The sequence below is a fragment of the Mus pahari genome, chromosome 16 (genome assembly GCF_900095145.1).
Source record: "Mus pahari chromosome 16, PAHARI_EIJ_v1.1, whole genome shotgun sequence".
Taxonomy (NCBI): Eukaryota; Metazoa; Chordata; class Mammalia; order Rodentia; family Muridae; genus Mus; species Mus pahari.
In genome coordinates, this window is record NC_034605.1 from 58,363,182 (window position 1) to 58,382,321 (window position 19,140).

Consider the following 19,140-nt stretch of genomic DNA (forward strand, 5'->3'; position numbering starts at 1 on the left):
CTAAGCAATAATCAAGGCGTGTTAGTTTCAAGAGTGAAAGAGCATTATTTTCACACATCCACACATGTGCTCGCTTCCTCTGCCAGGGTATCCAGAGGAGGCTGCATGCCAGGCTGGAAGGATGAAGCCAGAGGGTTTGCAGGTGTGCATGGGGTGTGCAGGTGTGCATGGGGTGTGCTTCTCTGAGGATTCCAGGGCTACAGCTCTCTTGGGCGATCCTCACTTAAACTGCTTATGTGCATACACTTGTTTCACCCCAAATAACAGGGTTATTCACCCCCCAAAACAGGCTAAGATTGCTGTATTGGGACAGCAAGGGACCCCATCCCGTCTAAGTGTGTGAGGAAAGTCGTGCACACTTAGACAGGCTAGGCACAGGCGTGTACACCTGCACTGGTGGCTAGCAGTCAGTGTGGTTTGACTGGGAGCAGGGTGGGCAGTTTTCTATACTGATGGTGCTATTTCTGCAGGTGAAGCTAACTGGGCAGGGTGAGGCCAAGGCATTCTTTGCAGTGAGGATTTTGGTTTCTTTAAAGATACAGAAATGTAGGTGGGTGTGGTGGTGCATGCCTTTAATCCCAGCATGCAGGAGGCAGAGGCAGGCGGATTTCTGAGTTCTAGGCCAGCCTGGTCTACAGAGTGAGTTCCAGGTCTATACAGAGAAAACCTGTCTCAAAAACCAACCAACCAACCAAAAACCAGTGACCGCACCTGCCAAGGGGGTGATGCATGGCCCCAGGCATCCAGGCGTTCTTCTAAAATGCATTGTCTGTTCTTTTTCTGTTTTTGAGTTTGTTTGTTTGTTTTTTTAAAATAGTTGCTCAGTGGTTCCCTGAATTAGGCCAGATTGGTTTTCATGAAAACATCCTTTTCCGAGGAAGGCACAGACTCCTCTGTTTTCAGCAGTCGTGAAGACTCCTCCGTCTTCAGCAGTGGGTTAGGGTTCAGCAGTCGTGAACTGAGTCCTCTGCAGTCTCGGAGGACCCCCACAGGCAGGGAATCTATTTGATTCTTGCTTTGCTTTGTTATACTAAGGTCAGGTTGTCTTTAATCTGATTGGTCAATTGAGGTGTTTGTGGGCGTTGGAAGTCCTTTGGGAGGACTTATGTACATTCTTTGTTTGGGTATAGGGGTAAGGTCGGTAAGTAAAACACTTAAAGGACACGTCAAAATGTGAATATAAAGATAATAAGCAGAAAAGGAGTCACCCAGACAAAGAGTCAGAGCAGGAGGGAGGCCCGTGCTTTTTGTCTGGTGCCTTTGGGCCCCATTTCCCGAACGGTTGAATTAGATCATGTATTCCCCCCTGCCCCAAGAGCTTCCCCGTGTTAATAACTATTATAATCCTTAGTGCAGTTTATCTCTCTTCTGTAGATTCTAAGTCTTCACATCTTCACAACTTAAGAAAGTATTTTTTTTTTTTTTTTTAATATTTTGGTTGAAGAATCTTTCCTCTTTAGTATGACTCTCCTTGTGTCGGAGACACATCACTAGCTCTCAAGAGTAGCTCTCAAGATCTGGCATACACATAAGTAAGTGACTAAGTACGGAGCATAGGAGACACGAGCATTATTTAATGCAGATTAAGGCAAACAGACACACTCCCTGGGAGAGCCGCAGGCGGCATAAGGTTCCTCGGTGGTCTGCAGCGAAGACCCCTTGCAAGGCTGACCTGACCTGGCACACTCCATAGCGCCAAAAAGAGCTGCGGGTTGCCCTAGAAAACTAAGCTGTTGCTGCGGGCGCAGCCCGCGCCGCGCGGCCTCCAGCCGATTGGTGGCGCTGTGGGGGAAGCAGCCGCTTCCTTCCGCCCGCTCCTTCCTTCCGCACCCCGGCGCCAGCACATCCTGTTTTCGTTGGCCACGCTCTGATGGCGGTCAGTGCTGGGGCTCTGTCCATCTCGTAGGGCCGGTCCTCGCTCGGTATCGTGAGGGCTTGCTGCCTCCCTCCTTCGTCCTCTTCACAGGCCTGCGCATCGTCCCCGAGGGCGCGGGCCTTCTGCTGGCCGGCAGCATGGGTCGGGAGTCTCGGTGAGTCCGCGGGCGAGCGGCTTCTTGGGCTCGGTGGGGAGCGAGCCGGTGGAGGGTGCGGGTGGCCGCGCGTGTGGCCGCTGAGGACCCGGTCACCCGGGCTGCGACGAGGCGCGGCTGGCGCGCAGGGCAGCCGATTCCCGTGAGCTTGCGATCACCGGGTCGAGCCCTGAGCGGGAACAGTCCCCCGCACCACCCCGCCCATCACGGAGCCTCCCGCCTCATCCCCCGGTGAACCCCGAGCCGGTTCACTCCCTTTCCTCTTCGCCTTCCCAGCATTGTGTGCGTCCCCTCTGGGTTCCTTCGTGCGCGCGTGGGCTTCTCTTCCTAAGTCATTTAGAAGGAGCGTGTGCAGGACTGGCTTTTATTGGGTTACAACAAAAACCACCTGTTCCATGGGCATTTAACTTCGCAGATAGATCTCGTTACTTTGTTGATTGCTTCTTTGTGAAACCGTTCACGCGGGCACCATACGGTGTCTTCAAAACTTTAGGTGTTAATAACGGATTCAGGACCCTGAGGTAGATGATGATATTATTACTGCTGTTATTATTATCTTGAAAGATGAGATGACTGGCATGTATGTAGCCAGTCTGAAAGGTACTGTGGTTCACTATGTAGGGAGAATGAAAACTTGGCGTTGCTTTTTAATGCTACCAACCCTTTACTGGGTTATAACTTAGGTTCAGGGAAACAAGCCAAGTGTGAGTGGAGCGGCTAGAAATTTTTGCAAATCTAAAAAGCCTGTAGCATCATCCGGATAAAGGGTGTGTCGTCAGTGACCACGGTTCTTGTGACAGTCTTGTAACTCTCTCAAAGGCATTGGTCTTCATCTGGCTGCCCAGAGTTCTGGAAGCAATCTCTCTCTCTCTCTCTCTCTCTCTCTCTCTCTCTCTCTCTCTCTCTCTCTCTCTCTTTTTTCTCTTCGCTGCCGCCTTCTAGTTAGATTCTGTTCTGTTTCCCCATTCCTGAAGTCTTTTGAATTAAAGATGGCGCTTGATGCTAATTGTCCAGCCAGCCTCAACTTGATTCTTTCCTGAATTACCTTTCTTGATCTTGCCGTTATAATTATTATATTTGTATTGCTGAAATCAAAATAACAATAAGACCTTGCCATTTTTTGACTTAGTATCTATTGGATCCTGTTACTTTCAAGAGGAAATTCAGACTCCTCAGACCGTTTCAACCATTTACCTGTGTACTTCCTGCGGTGCCTGGCTTCTGCTCATCCTGAGCTTTCAAGGAGAGTAGAAGGTAGATCCTGGAAAGGCTCAGAAAGCGAATGGATTGTTGATTCCTAGTAATGGCAGCCTTCACTGGTGGTGAGGAAGGCTGCTGTGAGCTGATCTCAGGGCCTCACACATTCGGAACATGGACTGGACCACTATGGCCTCTCCTCTCAGCACAGCTTCCTTTCCTGCTTATTCTGGTCCCATGTGGAGACACCCAGCCCTTCTCTCTTGCCCTCATACTTGGTATTTAATTCCTAATTAAGATGAGTCAGTGCTGGTGTTTTGGGCTTCTGTGTTTTGCCCCCACTGGAGATGTTGGTATTTCTCAGCATCTGCCCTCGCTATTCCGACCTAAGCGGCGCTTCTCTGATGCTGGATGCTTGCTTCAGTCTCATGGTTTCTCTCCTGTTGCCTCCTCCGTTTGACCTGTTCTTTGCTCAGCAACAATACTTTCGTTTTTATGGGTACAGGCTGCCTTAGTCAAGGCTGGCCTCAACCTGCCAGTGGCCCTGCCTCCACTGCCGAGTGCTGGCGTTGCATATCCAACTCTTGAGTGATAACTTTAAAAATAGTCATGCTTAAACATCTTCTGGCAACTTTTTCTTTTTTTGTTATTTATTGTAAGAATATTTACTCATGGGGCTGGAGAGGTGGCTCAGTGGTTTAAAGCCCTGGGTTTGCTCCAGAGGATCCAGGTTCAATTCCTAGCACCCACGTGGCTCACAGCTGTCTGTAACTCCAGTTCCACACACACACACACACACACACACACACGCACACACACACATTTGTACTCGGGTATATACACATACACAAAAATTAAAAAATTTATTTAGAGATGAGAACATGTTGGTCTTAACCTGATTGACATAGTAATCTTTCCTCAGTAGCTGAGACACCTTAATAACACTACAGGGGGGCTGCCACCATATGTGGCCCTATAGCTTTTCATCTTACTCAGAGTAAAAGACAGTCATTGTAAGACCCGGTGAGGTTCTCCATATCTGAGTATTTTGCTCTTTCTCTGATCTTGTCTTGTGGCATGCTCTTGAGTTCTCCTCTGTCCTTCTCTCCTCCCCTTTACTCACCTCCCCTCCCCCTTCTCTCCTCTTCTCTTTCCACTTCTCTCCTCATCTTTTCTTTGAAACAGAGTTTCACTGTGTAGACAAGACTGGTGTGAACTCAGAAATGGACTTGTTTCTCTCTCCTGAGTGCTGAGATTGAGGCGTGGTCGCCACTCCTGGCCCACTGACTAGTTTGTGTAACTGTCTTCTTGCCGCTGTTCCTTCATGTGCCGGTCAATCTAGAGTCCTTCCCATGAGTTTACCCATGTGCCTTTTGCCTGGAAAGGCCCCTGCGTGTCTGCATGGCTCCTGGATATGTTTCCTTCAGGGGTCTCTAAAATGTCACTTCGTCTTGTCTGTATCTTTTCTGTGAAGTTTTTCTTTAAACATAGAAATAGAGTACTGCTGCTTGCTAAGCTTGATCTTGGATTTGATACTGTTGTAGCCACTACCGCAAACGCTCAGCCTCTCGAGGTCGTTCTGGAAGTCGATCGAGGAGTCGCTCACCCTCCGACAAAAGAAGCAAACGTGGGGATGACAGACGCTCTCGGAGCAGAGACAGAGACCGGAGGAGAGAGAGGTCTCGGAGTAGGGACAAGAGAAGATCTCGGTCCAGGGACAGGAAACGCCTGAGGTAAGATGTCCAGTTCTGCAGAACCGGTGATACTGGGCCTTCCCGGATAAATTGGGCTTCTCCAAATGTGTGTTCTGGTCTGGAAATTAGTGGCCCGTTTGTGGGCCTCCTGCTTTTTCCCCCATTGTTTGATTAGGCACAGGACATGTCTATAAAGAGAGTCTTAAACAGTATCTTTAAGCTTGGAAACTTTAGATTGTGTTTTCTGTAATCCAGAGAGAACCTTGGAGTCCCTGAGAGAGATAAAAGTAAGACACTGTGTTCTGCTTCTGCAGGTTTGATTCTCCCCAAGAGAGCTGACCCTGTGTGAGGAGTAGCCACTAAGGCAGAGCCTGGGAAGAAACAGGGAAGGGTTCCTGTGGGCTCTCTTTGCTGTTTTAAGCTAATTTAATGACTGTTCTTAGATTTAAACTGAAAAACATGCAACCTTTTTATTTTACATTTACTTACATATTTATTCACACCAATGTCAATAGTTATAACTTTTCTCCATGAAAATGTCTTTAAAAACAGAAAGCATGACATTGTTAAACTAGGACTTTGTCTTCTTAGGAGGTTGGAAAGAGAATGCTGTGGTCTTAGTACCTGGCACTCCAGAGAAGCGGTTACCCATGGCAGTGCGGACTTGTTCCCCTTCCTGTTATGTGTCCCTCAGACAGCTCTCACAGTTCTGTCAAGAGCTTGTTAAGTAAATCAGCCTACTCAACAAGTCACAAATTCACAGCCCCCCAGCACCACCCCCCCTTTCTCTGTGAAGTCCCGGCTGTCCTGAAACTTGTCTGTAGACCGGGCTGGCCTGGAACTCACAGAGCTCCATCCTGCCTCTGTGCCCCGCCCCCGCCCCTCTCCCATGCTGATCTCTGACTTTATGTGAAAATAAAATTGCAAATTTTAGGTCGAGGATTTTGAGGCTGGATGTGGTTGCGTCTTCTAATCCCAGAGCTGGGGAGTCAGAGGCAGGTGGACCCCTGGTGTTCAAGTCAGTGAGACTCAACAACAGGAGCAAGACTGGAGATTATAGAGTGATTCTTCATATTGTCTAGTTGAGGAACATGGGGTCTAAGGAGTTGGGGGGGGTCTGCCCTGTGTCCTGTGGTAACTAGCAGCTCTAGGGAAGAAATATCACCTCTTAGTCTTAAGATTCTGATCTCTGAGCCAGGTCTGTCCATGTCCTCAAGAAGGCTCAGGCTGCCCCTCTGCGACACTTGCCCTTGCTGAGATGAGGGGCTTGACTCGCTCAGCCAGTGCTCCGGGGCTGAGCTGCAGCCCTGGCTGTAGGCTGTCTGAACTTTGTGTCTATTACAGCCTGCTGTGTTAGCAAACCTCACTGTGGGACCCAGTGGCCGCCCGTTTCCATCGATCCCGTGGGAACTGGGTCCCTTGGGTCCTGTTCGGCTGATTTGGGAACTAAGTGAGGCTCTCCTCAGCAGTGATCATGATTGTAAGGCCTTTTGGGGTGGGACAGTCACAGTCTGAAATAATGATTCTCTTTGGCCACAAAAGAAAAGAAAACTCTTTCTTTCAGGCGTTCCAGAAGTAGAGAGCGCGACAGAAGCCGAGAGCGAAGAAGATCTCGGAGCAGAGATAGAAGGCGCTCAAGGAGTCGAAGCCGGGGCAGGCGGTCCCGGTCCTCCAGTCCTGGCAGCAAAACCAAGAAGGCTGAGAATAGGTAACGCCGTCCTTAGACTGTGCCTGCTGTGCCAACTGAACTGACTGTACAGGTTCCTTCCCTCTGCCTTTATTTTCTGCCTTTAAATTCATCCTTATCAGTAGCTACAGACTTTGACTTGCTGGGAAGTGTTGGCAGAATGTTTATTAGGTTATGAGGCTTATGTTTCAGTTGAGAATAGCAGATTCTATTGTTTTTACACTCCACACTGTACCCTTATTTCTTATTTATTAACAGTCAGAACTTCTGTTAGCATCTTTTGTGGGGCAGTGACTATTGTCTCAGGCATGCTGGTCACCATTTGAGGTAAGCCCTCTGCGTTCAGCTACATCCTTGGCCTCAGTTTTTTTTTTTCCTTTGAGATCCTTTTTTCCAATAGATATTTGCTGACAACTTTTAAAATATTTTTTTAAATTGATTTATGCATACCTGTGTAGGTGTGTACAAGGGCGTAGGTGCCAATGGAGGCAGGAGGCCTCAGATTCCCAGGAACTGGAGGTACAAGAATCTTATTCACTTAGACACTGGCAGATTCTACTGGTTTTATACTCTTATGCTGTATGTTATTAACGGTCAGAGCTTTGTAAGCATCTTTTGTGGTATTGTGCGCCACCTGCTGGGGGTGCTGGGAACTGAACTTCTTTGCCAGCAGAGTTGGCTGTGCAGCCCAACAATAACTTCTTTTTTTTTTTTAAGATTTATTTATTTATTTATTATATGTAAGTACACTGTAGCTGTCTTCAGACACTCTAGAAGAGGGCATTAGATCTTGTTACGGGTGGTTGTGAGCCACCATGTGGTTGCTGGGATTTGAACTCCGGACCTTCAGAAGAGCAGTTGGGTGCTCTTACCCACTGAGCCATCTCACCAGCCCCCCAACAATAACTTCTTAACTTTGATGGTGCGCCTATTGAATTGCTGTTTGGGAAAGTGTGGCCTTGGCTTATGAGAGTTAGTGTGTATGTTTCTTGTGATGCTGGTAACATGCGGCTGAAAGCCTCTTGTCAGGTCAGCGTGCTTGCCCTCCAGCTCCAGTCTCCTGCCACCCGGTAACACTGCTTATTGAAACCACGGGTATGCTGTGTTGATGCTCACCTGTTTCCTGTTTTATCCAGTGTTGGCATCTCCCCAGTGTTGTTTGTTTTACTTTGTAAGTTGTACTTTTATTTTACCAAGGCCAATGTAATACTGTTGGGGTTTTTTGAAATTAAAAATAAGCCTGGATCCTAGCACTTAGGAGGCAGAGGCAGGTGGATCTCTGGGTTTGATGTCAGCCTGGTCTACACAGTTAGAATGTTCCAGAACAGCCAGGGCTCTGCAGAGAAAACCTGGCTTAAACAATAACAACAACAACAATAACAAAACCAAGAAAAGGAAAAGAAAGCAAGCAAGACAGAGGCATACAGAAACTGAGCTTTCTCCCTGTCTGTATGGGTGGTCTGCCTGCATGTATGTCTCTGCGTCATGTGCATGTCTGCTGCCCTGGATTTCAGAAGAGTTGGGAGCCCCTAAAAAGGGAGCCACGGTCGGTTGTGAGCCTCCATGTTGGTGCTGGGACTCACACCAGAGACACCACTCCTGGAACAGTTATTAGTGCTTTCACCGTAAGCTGTCTTTAGCCCGTTTTCTCTCTCCACCTTGGTCGTGGCGATGTGGCCATCCATTTTATACTTACTTCAAATTCATACTCCATTCACCTATCCTAACTACTTTTATTGTTTGAGAGGATCTTGCTGTGCGGTGCTGGCTCCCTCACAAGCTGCCCTCTGCCTCCTGAGTGAGCATCACTTTGTTAGCTCTCTCCCCTGGGGAAGCCACTGTGGACCTTTCCTTACTGTCTCCCACCTGTGTGTGCCCTTAGATTACTTGGTGTGTTAGCGGCACGTGAATGGAGTCCTGCGGTCTTTGCTGTGTTGTCTGAGGTTTGCCTGGGCTGGTTCAGTTTTGTTGTTGAATAGTGTTCTGCGATACACAGCTCACTATGCCATTGAATGGATGTGTCTGCGGCTAGACTTTGGGGGCCCTGAGCTTTTTTTTTCTCATTTCTTTTTTCTGTAGTGTTGTCATCAAACCCAAAATCTTGTGCTTTATGTTATAGGCAGGTGCTTTCTTCCTGAGCTATATCCATGGCTTATGGCTTTTTGAGCCAGGGTCTCGGCACGTGCCCTAACACATCTGTGCATGAGCATTCCTAGGCAATGCATCTAGAAGGGAGACTGTGGCCATAGACACAGCTCTGCTTTAACTTGGTGATGGCCGCAGGTTTCTTTCTAGTGAGTTTGCCCTTCTACCCCACCACAGTGTGAGAGAATTCTCTTGGTCCATGCCATCCCAGTGTCTAAAATTGCCAGTCTTTATGTTTCTGCCAGTTGGTTAGATATGCGATTATAGTGTAGATTTTTTTATTTTGGGAATTGGAAAGAATTTTATTATGGAGAGAAGATTAAGAGCTGACTGTTGGCTTCCTGAGGGAGAGAGGGCTTACTGTGGCTTTCATGTGCAGTTCTCTTGATTGCTAGTCATGTTGGATGTTTTTTGCATCTTTACTGGCCATTTAGATTTCTTTTCTGAAGTATGTATTCAAAGCTTACAAAAATTTTTTTATTTAATTTTTTATGTATGCAGTGTTCTGCATGTATGTGTGTGTGTGTGTTTGTGTGTATGTGTGTGTACCACATGTGTGCTTTGTGCTGAGGTCAGAAGAGGGTATAAGATCTCTGCACTAGGAGTCATCCCTGATGTGGGTGCTGGGAACCGAGCCTGAGGGTGTTCGTAAGAGCAACATGTGCTCTTGACGACCCTGATCCTCTTTCCCAGGCTGAATACCATCTTTATTTTTATTTTTTCTTCCTTTTGGACTATTTCTCTTAGAAAACTTCATTTATATGGACTTCGTTGTTGTTGTTTTTTAACTTGATACTGGTTGAATATTTCTTGTCTAAAAGGCTTGAGACTAGAAGTGTCTTTAGTTTGGGACTTCTGTGTTTTGTTTTATATATATATGTGCAATGAGAGAGATCTTGGGAATGCTCTCGGTGTCTAGCCACAGAGTTTATTTTTTTGTGGACATCTTTACGTATGTCTCCCTGGAATAGGATTTCTGTAACGTGTGTTTGTGCACTGCTGGGGATTGATGCAGTGCCATGCACAGGCTGAACAGTGCCCTCCCAGAAGGCTCCACCCCTCCCTCAGAAGGTAGCTTTAAACTGTGCTTTTGGGGGGGGGGGTGCAACCTGGTGTGTGCAGTGGGATGTGAAATTTTCTATTTGAGATGTGATGGACACATAAAGTTTCAGAGTTTGCCTTTCAGATTAGGGGTTTTCAGTTTGTACTTGTGATAAATAACGATTGTAGGAATTAAGAAGAAGCCTGATTCTGGGTCTGGTGGTGCCCACTTTCAACCTTGGCACTGAGCGGGGTGCAAAGAGGCAGGGAGATCTGTGCAGTCCAGACCAGTACTAATTCAGTACAGCAAGGGCTACACAGAGAAATCTTGTCTCAAAAATAAATAAATAAATAAATAAATAAAAAGCCAACAAAAATAAACACCTGACAAAGGTGACATAGGGGAAATACAACACACACACACACACACACACACACACACACACAACTCTCTCTCTCTCTCTCTCTCTCTCTCTCTCTCTATATATATATATATATATATATATATATGTGTGTGTGTGTGTGTGTGTGTGTATGTATATGTATATACACACAGCTACAGTGTACTCATATAAATAAAATATAAAATAAATCTTTAAAAAAACAAAAAATAAGGCTGATCGTGGTGGTGCTTTGAATCCCAGCACTTGGGAGTCAGAGGCAGGCAGATTTCTGAGTTTGAGGCCAGCCTGGTCTACAGAGTGAGTTCCAGGACAACTAGGGCTATACAGAGAAACCCTGTCTCGAAAAACCAAAAATATAAAAACAAAAAAACAGATAAGTAGCATAAAGAGCAAATTGAGTTACTTCAAGAAAGGGAAATTATTTTAACATTAGAAAATTGGAGAATTAGTGCAGTACTATATATATTAATAAGAGGAAAGGAGAAAAGTCATATTTTAGTCTAGAAAAAAGGTTTAATCAATGTTTTTGGTTTTGGGAGACAGAGTTTCTCTGTAAAGCTGTCCTGGAACTTGCTCTGTTGACCAGATTGGTCTTGAACTCACAGAGATCCACCTGCCTCCACCTTCTAGCAACACCACCTACCAGTTTCTTCTTTTAGAATGTGTTGTGTGTGTGTCTGTCTGTGTCTGGTATGTGTGCACATGTAAGGATCAGCCCTTCAGTGTCTTACCAAATGTCCTTATGGCAGTGTCTCCCTGAGTGTGGCGAGGGTGTGTAGTAGGGCTTTTTTCTCTGTGCTCATGGTTTTCCTCCTGGCCTCTGCTCCCAGAATAAGACTCTGAGACTTTATCATTTGAACGAATGATGAGACGGTAATCTTTGGCTCATTCCCCGCCTAGCTTATAGCTTGTTTATTTTATTCTGAGTGCCACACACACCTACATATGACTCGTGACTGCACATTAGAAGTACAAAGGACATTATCTGAAAAGATGGTAGGAAGACTCCTGTGCTCGCCCATAGGGACACTCGGCAGGCTGCAGTCTTGGACAGTGTCAGGTGTCCGTAGAGGAGCACAGGCAGATCAGCGAAGGAACATGACAAACATGGGGACGGACGCATTCACACAGCATTTGGTGAATGTCAGCTTACATTGCAGTGAGCTTAAGATACATGGTGAGTTAGAGGCCGGCCTGGTCTACAGAGCAAGTTCCAGGGCAGCCCAGGCTACATAGAGAAACCCTGTCTTGAGAAAACTAAAGATAAATGGTGCTAGTGCTGCTTATTGTTGTGTAGTAAAATAGGAGCCTTAGTGTGCTCACAGAAAGCTGTCCTGGGCAGAACGAAGGACAAATTCAGCGACCTGGGGGTGGTGGTCAGGGGGGTAGGGGGTCGGGGGGGTATATTATCTGATGATTCTTAGGGAATTTTATTTTGAAGAATATCTTTTTCATCTCTGAGTATCCTTTTCAAACCTGAAGGGATATCTAGAAATCACTCAGAAACACCAATCGTGAAGGGGAGAGATTGCTTGCTTTTTTTTTTAATGTATGTAAGTATTTTGCCTGCATGTATGTTTGCATTCCATATGCATGCAGTACCTGCAGAAGCTGTAGGGATTCCCCTGGAACTGTTGTTTCCAGTGGATGGATGTATGCTCTGTAGGGTTGCTGGGAGCTGAACTTGGGTCTTATTTAAGAGCAACAGTACACGTAACGGCTGAGCCATCTCTCTACCCCAACAACAATTAATTTTATATCATTAAAATTCAGCCATTTTCTTATTAGACGTAAATGTAAATAAAGCCCCTTGTGATTTTGAGTATTACTATATGTGTGAATTTCTAAAATTTTTCTATCCTGTCTAAATTTTGTAATTATTTTTCTCAAATTTCCAGATGTTTAGTAATATTTTCTATAAAAGACTCACTTTTCTCATGTACCAAGATATTTGTTATTGAATATGGGAATGTGTTGATTATTGGAGAAATAAGAAAATGAGATCCATATCTATTAAATAATCTTTTTATTTTATTTTTTAATTTTTTTTCTATTAAATAATCTTAAAATTAGTATCATAGGACTTCAAGATGAGTTGGTGATAAAGATGCTTGCTGCTGTGGCTCGAGCTGAGTTTGGTCCCTGGTGCAGGTATAGGAGAGACCTGCCTCCTGCATGCTCTCTCCTGACCTCCACAACACACGTGACCAGATGGTTGCCGAGAGGACGTTCTCTTACTCTCTCTATTCTTTGGTAGGTCTAGGTCCAAAGAGAAAGCAGAAGGTGGGGACAGCACCAAGGAGAAGAAAAAGGACAAGGATGACAAGGAGGACGAGAAGGAGAAGGATGCTGGGGTAGGTCAGCTGGCCCCGGGGGCTGCAGACATGTCTGCACAACAATTCTTTCTTTCCTTTCCTTTTCTACGACAAGGCTTCTCTGTGCAGCCCTGGCTGTTGTGGACTTGCTGTGCAGACCAGGCTGGCCTCAGACTCACAGAGATCCACCTGCCTCAGCCTCCTGAGTGCTGGAACTAAAGGTGTGCCCCATCTCACTCAGCCCAGAATTACTTCTCCGTTACCTATTTTTACTTAAAAAGTGTGATCAGTCTGTGTTTATAGTAAGCAATTGGCCTAAACAGTATATATAAGTTTAGACCCAACTGTCTAGGCATGTAGGATCAGCAGAGTGGTTTAACAGGAAAGCGGTTGTCACAGAGACCTGTGATTGAATCAAGGAGCCCACGTGAAGGGAAGAAAGAGGAAAGGAAGGGATACTCACACCTTCCCTGACACTGCACTCGAGCATGTGTGCCCACCTAGATATGCACATGTAAATAAACAAAAGCGAAAGGGCTGAGGCGCACAGCAGTGTGTACTTTTCCTTACCCCGCTCATGTGGGGACGCCAAATTCTATTTCTATTTCCATCAATATAGTAGGATGTGGTTGATAATTGTAAAGTAACTTTTATTCCACTGCTGTAGTTTTTTTTTTTTTTTTTTTAAGTTTTTTTTAGGTTTATTTACTTTTTTTTGTATACTTTTTTTTTATTTTTTTAAGATTTATTTATTTATTATATGTAAGTACACTGTAGCTGTCTTCAGACACTCCAGAAGAGGGCGTCAGATCTTGTTACNGATGGTTATGAGCCACCATGTGGTTGCTGGGATTTGAACTCCAGACCTTCGGAAGAGCAGTCGGGTGCTCTTACCCACTGAGCCACCTCACCAGCCCCATATTTACTTATTTTACATATAAGTGTTCTATCAGCATGTACACCTCCTGCCAGAAGAGGGTATCGGATCCCATTAGAGATGGTTGTGAGCCACCATGTGGTTGCTGGGGATTGAACTCAGGACCTCTGGATGAGTAGACAGTGCTCTTCACCCCTAAGCCATCTCTCCAGCCCCCACTGGTGCCATTGTCTCCGAGTCTTACTGCCTCCGTCTGCTATCCCAGGCCTTGTCCTGGAAGCAGCCGGCCTCCGTACAATCTAATCTAGGCCTAGGGTGTCTTCAGCCTCTGAGGCTTGCTGCTGAGTAAGCTCACCCTTTCTAGTTCTTTCTGAATCTGGCTGGCTGGTTCAACTCAGCTGTTCTGGGTCCTCTCTGAGCTGACTGATTTGATGTGGCTTCTTTCAGTTTCTCACTGCATAGCTCTGCTTGGCCTGAAACTAATTCTGTGTATCTGTTCTAATGTTCTGGTTCCTTATTGTCTGGCTTATCTGTCTTCGCTTGTGTCGAGTTTGTTCTCTCTTCAACCTGTCTCTGTCCAACTGCTGGTAAGACTGTCCCTCTCCTCCTTCCTGGGCACTGCTTCCTCATGTAGCTCCCTTTCCTTTCTTCTTGTGAGAGTTGGGCAGAGCCTAGTCTGTCAAATCTTTCTCTGATTTGTCACTTTGTCTGCCAATCAATTAGACATCATTTTCAAACATGGGTGCAAGGGCTGAGCCATGCCACAACTAGAAAACAGGGATTCATTCAGTTAAATGACATAATCTTGGTGTTAACTGTGATTCCGTATCCTGCAGCAAGTAGTCATATGAATGTTTTTATTATGTTTTGTATTATTTCATGTGTATGTCTTTGTACCACTTGTGCCTGGTGCCACCTGCATAGGGTGCCAGGTCCTCTAGAATTGGAGTTACAGATGGTTGTGAGCTACCATGTGTGCACTGGGAATCAACGTTGAGACCTCTGGAAGAGAAGTCAGTGCTCATAACCGCTGAACCAACTCTCCAGCCCCACCATTTGGCTTTCTTTATAAAGTACTTTTCCTGTGTCTCTTCTCTACTTTCTTTCCATCCCTCTGTTCCTCACTGCACCCCTCTCTCCCTCCCTGTCTCTGTCTGTCTGTCTGTCCGTCTGTCTCTTGGTCTTGTTGTATGTAGCTCAGGCTGGCCTAGAACTAGCCCTAGCTCCCTGTGATTACAGGTGCTAATGACCAGGTCTGGCTTTGTTTTAATTTTTTTTTATTACATTTTTTTGTGGGAATTACACACATGGCATTATGTGCATAAGTGTGGTGGTCCATTAACCTTCAAAGAGTTAGTTCTCTACTTCCACCATGTGAGGGATTGGGGTTAAATTCAGATTCAGGCTTTGCAGCAAGTGCCTTTATTTACTAAGGCGTCCCATTGGCCTTGCTTTTAATACAATAGGAGCATAAGAAGGATGGTGAACACTAAATCTATTTTGTGTGTAAGGATTTATATAGTCTGTTTTTCTTTTTATATTTTGGAGAGTTTATTTAAAATCGCATGTGGAGCATACCTGCTGATTCTCATTTTGATTTTCCCTCTTCTTCTCTCCCCAAAGAATTTTGACCAGAATAAGCTGGAAGAAGAAATGAGAAAACGGAAAGAAAGAGTTGAAAAATGGCGTGAAGAGCAGCGTAAGAAAGCGATGGAGAACATAGGGGAGCTGAAGAAGGAGATTGAGGAGATGAAGCAGGGGAAGAAGTGGAGCTTGGAGGATGACGATGGTAGGTCTGGGCTGCGGGCGGCGCCTGCTGTGCACCATGGCAAATCTGCAGATGTTGTGTTTACATCGCCCTGTCAAACTGAGGGCTAGAGCCTGCGCTTTGTGCATGTTCAGCAGATGCCCAAGCACCAGGTTACCTCCCTAGTCCTGCTGTAACCGTTTCAAGCATAGAATGCTGTGTACCTATTCCCAGCCTGTTCTTCACTGTGTGGCCACTGCTGCTGTCCACTGCCAGAGCTCTTTTGTCATCCCAGGTAGAAACTGCGCATTAAAGATCTCACTGTCCTATCTCCCCCGGGCCTGCACCTCACACTGCTTTCTGTCACAGATGAGAATTTGCTCGAGTTCCTAAGGTGCAGTCATGCTATTTGTTTCTTCCTTTGTCTGGGTATTTTTACCCCTCTAAGACAGCATTTCTCTGTGTAGCCCTGGCTGTCCTAGAACTCACTCTGAAGACCAGGTTGGCCTCAAACTCAGAAATCTACCTGTCTTAGCCTCCCAAGTGCTGGGATTGAAGGCGTGTGGCACCATGCCTAGCTCTCTGTGTCTGACTTTTTTTTTTTTTTTTTTTTTTTTTTTTGTTTTCTTTTTTTTTTATGTGTCTGACTTTTTAATTTGGCATCCTGTCTTGAAGGTTCGTACTGTAGCATGTTCCACTCTGTTTTACATGGCTGAGTATTAACTCAGTATGTGTATGGGACAGGGCCTCACTGTGTTAGCTCTCCCTACCCTAGAATTCCCTATGCAGACCAGGCTGGCCTTGAACTCTGCCTCCCATGTGCTGGGATTGAAGGGGGGTGCCACTGTACCTGGAAGTATTTTTGTTTTCCAGTTTAAGGCAGAGTTCCTCTTCCTTACCCAGCAAGCCTTGAGTTTGTGATTCTCTGTTTCAGTCTCCAAATCCCGGGATCATGGCTTGTGCCGTTGTTAGACGTTTGATGTGCCAGACTCATACTGAGATTCTTGTAGTTCTAGATACAGGGTCTGACTGCTGTCCAAGCTGGCCTAGAGCTCCTGCATGCAAGGGGCCCTAGCAGTCCGGACTGTAGGTGTAAGCAACTGTGCCTTGCCGAATGGGGACTTAAGTGCTCCCTTCAGTAGATGCTAATGTATCAATTGTAGAGTAGCCTCAGGTAAGGATCACTGATTTGACTTGAGGGAGCGCAGTTCTGCACTTACAGATGTAGCAGGGGGTGGGGGTGGGGGTGGGGTGGTGCGGATGTGTCTGCTGCCAGTAGGACTGTCGGTGAGAGGTTCACCACGGTCCAGAGCAGCAGGGTATCAGCCCCACCTTCTGATGGCAAACACTGAGGCGGTGCCCAGACATGTTGCTCATCTGTTACAAATGCACCTCCTGCATGTATACCTGAGGAGAGAACCTTTCTCTTCTGTATACACGAGGAGAGACCGTTCTCCTATCTGGCTTCTGTGGTTCTGAGGCCTGAACCCCGGCTTAGTCTGTGCTGTCAGAGCGCTCGCCGTTTCCTTTCTGATTTTAACTCTTAAGGTTTTGGTAAAGTGGTATCTTACAGGAAAGCAGAACTGTGATCCATTTTCTGTTTATAATTGATCATGATGGGAAGAGTGTCATCCAAAGATACTTGAAGGAAAAATAATGAAAGTGTCCTCTAGGGACTTGAAATGGCTGTAAGGTAGGTTCTGCTGTGCAAGCATGAGGACCTGAGTCGTGTTTCCTTCCTTGAACCCCCGTGAGAAGGAAAGCATCGAGCTGCCCTGGCACCCAGTGCTGCAGGCCCAGAGAGCAGGGCATTCCTGGGACTGCCCAGCAGCCTAGCTTAAGTGCTAAGTTTCCGGCCAAGTGAAACAAGAGACTGTCTCTAACACAAAGATGCATAGCACCTGAATGATGATGGCCTAAATTGACTGTGGCCACCATATATGTGTCCAGAGTGGGGAGTGAGAAAAAGGAATATCATTTTATCAGATAAAGTATTTAATATAATATCTAGAACTGTGGGGTGTGGGTGTGTTTTTTGTATGTTGGAAAATCTGGCCCACAGCCTAATGCATACTAGAAAAACTGCTCTACTGGTGAGCTAGCTGTGTGTCCTCAACTCTAGAAATACTTTCAAGCATATTCTTTTACTACTCTTCATTTGAGTGATTTGCTAGTATTTTTGTTGTTGTTCACTGTCATATAACAGTAATACATGAATATTAGAAATGTAAGACCTTCCAGGTGTGAGCACTTGAGCTGTACGAGCTATAGAGCGATTTTTGCCCAGTGGGAGAGAAGTGACGGGGGGGGGGGGGACAGGACGGACGGACGTGGCCATCTAGAATGAGTAATTATAAGTGTATTCGTGTGCCTCTGTGCGAGTGTGTTCATACACCCGTGCTCACTTGCAGAGGGCAGCCTGCAGGGTCTGTTTCTCTGTCCGCTGTGGGCTGTGGGCTTGCCTCGCATAGTCGGGCTGTGCAGCAAGCGCTTTTACCCACTGCGCGTTTCACGGACAAGTGGCTCTGCTGTTTTAGATGATGAAGATGATCCTGCCGAGGCTGAGAAGGAAGGGACTGAAATGGAGGACGAGGAGCTTGACCCGTTAGACGCCTACATGGAAGAAGTGAAGGAAGAAGTAAAAAAATTTAACATGAGGAGCGTGAAAGGCGGCGCAGGGAATGAGAAGGTACGCGGCAGCCAGCATTGCTCACCCACCTCTCTGACCTACATGATTAAAAGTTAAGAGCATTTTGACCTTAAGTGGTCTCAAAGAAACCTAGGCTCTAGTGTAGGGCCGGTGGAGTACGGCTTTAATCCTGGCAACTAGGGAGCAGAGGCAGATCTCTGAGTTTCAGGCCAGCCTGGTCTGCAGAGTGCGTTTCAGGACAGTCAGGTCTAGGTATGGAGACTGTCTTGAAACCAAAAAAGAGAACACTGTATTAAGTTGTTTTCATTGCATTTATTTCCTAGGTGATGTGTGTTTTGGGGTAGGGGACATGTGCATACCACAGTGTGCCTGGGGGTGTGGCTGTCAGGGGATAACTTGCAAGAGTATGCTCCTGCTGGGCGTGGTGGCACTGGCTGCTCTTCCAGAGGTTCTGAGTTCAATTCCCAGCAACCACATGGTAGCTCACAAACATCTGTAATGGGATCTGATGCCCTTTTCTGGTGTGACAGTGTACTCACATAAATAAAATAAATAAATCTTTAAAAAAAAAAAAAAAAGAATGTAGTCCTGGCCGGGTGTGGTGGCACATGCCTTTAATCCTGACACTTGGGAGGCAGAGGCAGGTGGATTTCTGAATTGGAGGCTGGCCTGGTCTACAGAGTGAGTTCCAGGACAGCCAGGGCTACACAGAGAGACCCTGTCTCAAAAAACAGCAACAACAATAACAAAGAGCACCGACTGTTCTTCCATGTCCAGGTTTGATTCCCAGACCTCACATGGTAGCTCACTTGAAAGTCCAGTTTTAGGGGATTCCCACCCCCTCTTTTGGTTGTCAGCAGGGACCACATGTCCACATGGTCCACAGACACATAAGTATACACATAAATTAATACCACTTTTAAAAGGATGCCATTTTTTTTTTCTTTTTGTGGCTGAAGGGTACTTGAAAAACAAAAGCATTGAAAGTTTCGTTTAGGGCTGGTGAGATGGCTCAGTGGGTAAGAGCACCCGACTGTTCTTCCAAAGGTCCAGAGTTCAAATCCCAGCAACCACATGGTGGCTCATAACCATCCGTAACAAGATCTGACGCCCTCTTCTGGAGTATCTGAAGACAGCTACAGTGTACTTACATATAATAAATAAATAAATCTTTTTTAAAAAAAAAAAAAAAAAAAAAAAGAAAGTTTCGTTTAAGGCATCGGAAGCAGGGCCTCAGTGTGCTTTGTTGATTGATTGAAGCTCCTCAGAACATGCCCGGTTGTCTAATGAGTGAAACATGACATTTAGTAGAATTTTAAAAATATATGTGATGGTGCGAAATGAGTCTGTTTT

The 19,140-nt window shown here is 46.0% G+C and overlaps 1 protein-coding gene across 1 annotated transcript in view; it reads left to right on the forward strand.

Annotated features, from left to right (window-relative positions):
• Nucleotides 1-1,850: 1,850 nt before the first annotated feature.
• Nucleotides 1,851-19,140, forward strand: part of Ddx46 (DEAD-box helicase 46) — a 41,383-nt gene continuing 24,093 nt past the window's right edge. The window contains exons 1-6 of the mRNA XM_021215574.2: nucleotides 1,851-2,030; nucleotides 4,772-4,960; nucleotides 6,486-6,629; nucleotides 12,456-12,552; nucleotides 15,014-15,179; nucleotides 17,675-17,826. Of these exons, the coding sequence (XP_021071233.1) occupies nucleotides 2,014-2,030; nucleotides 4,772-4,960; nucleotides 6,486-6,629; nucleotides 12,456-12,552; nucleotides 15,014-15,179; nucleotides 17,675-17,826 (765 nt within the window). The 5' untranslated portion in view covers nucleotides 1,851-2,013. The remainder of the gene's footprint in view (nucleotides 2,031-4,771; nucleotides 4,961-6,485; nucleotides 6,630-12,455; nucleotides 12,553-15,013; nucleotides 15,180-17,674; nucleotides 17,827-19,140) is intronic.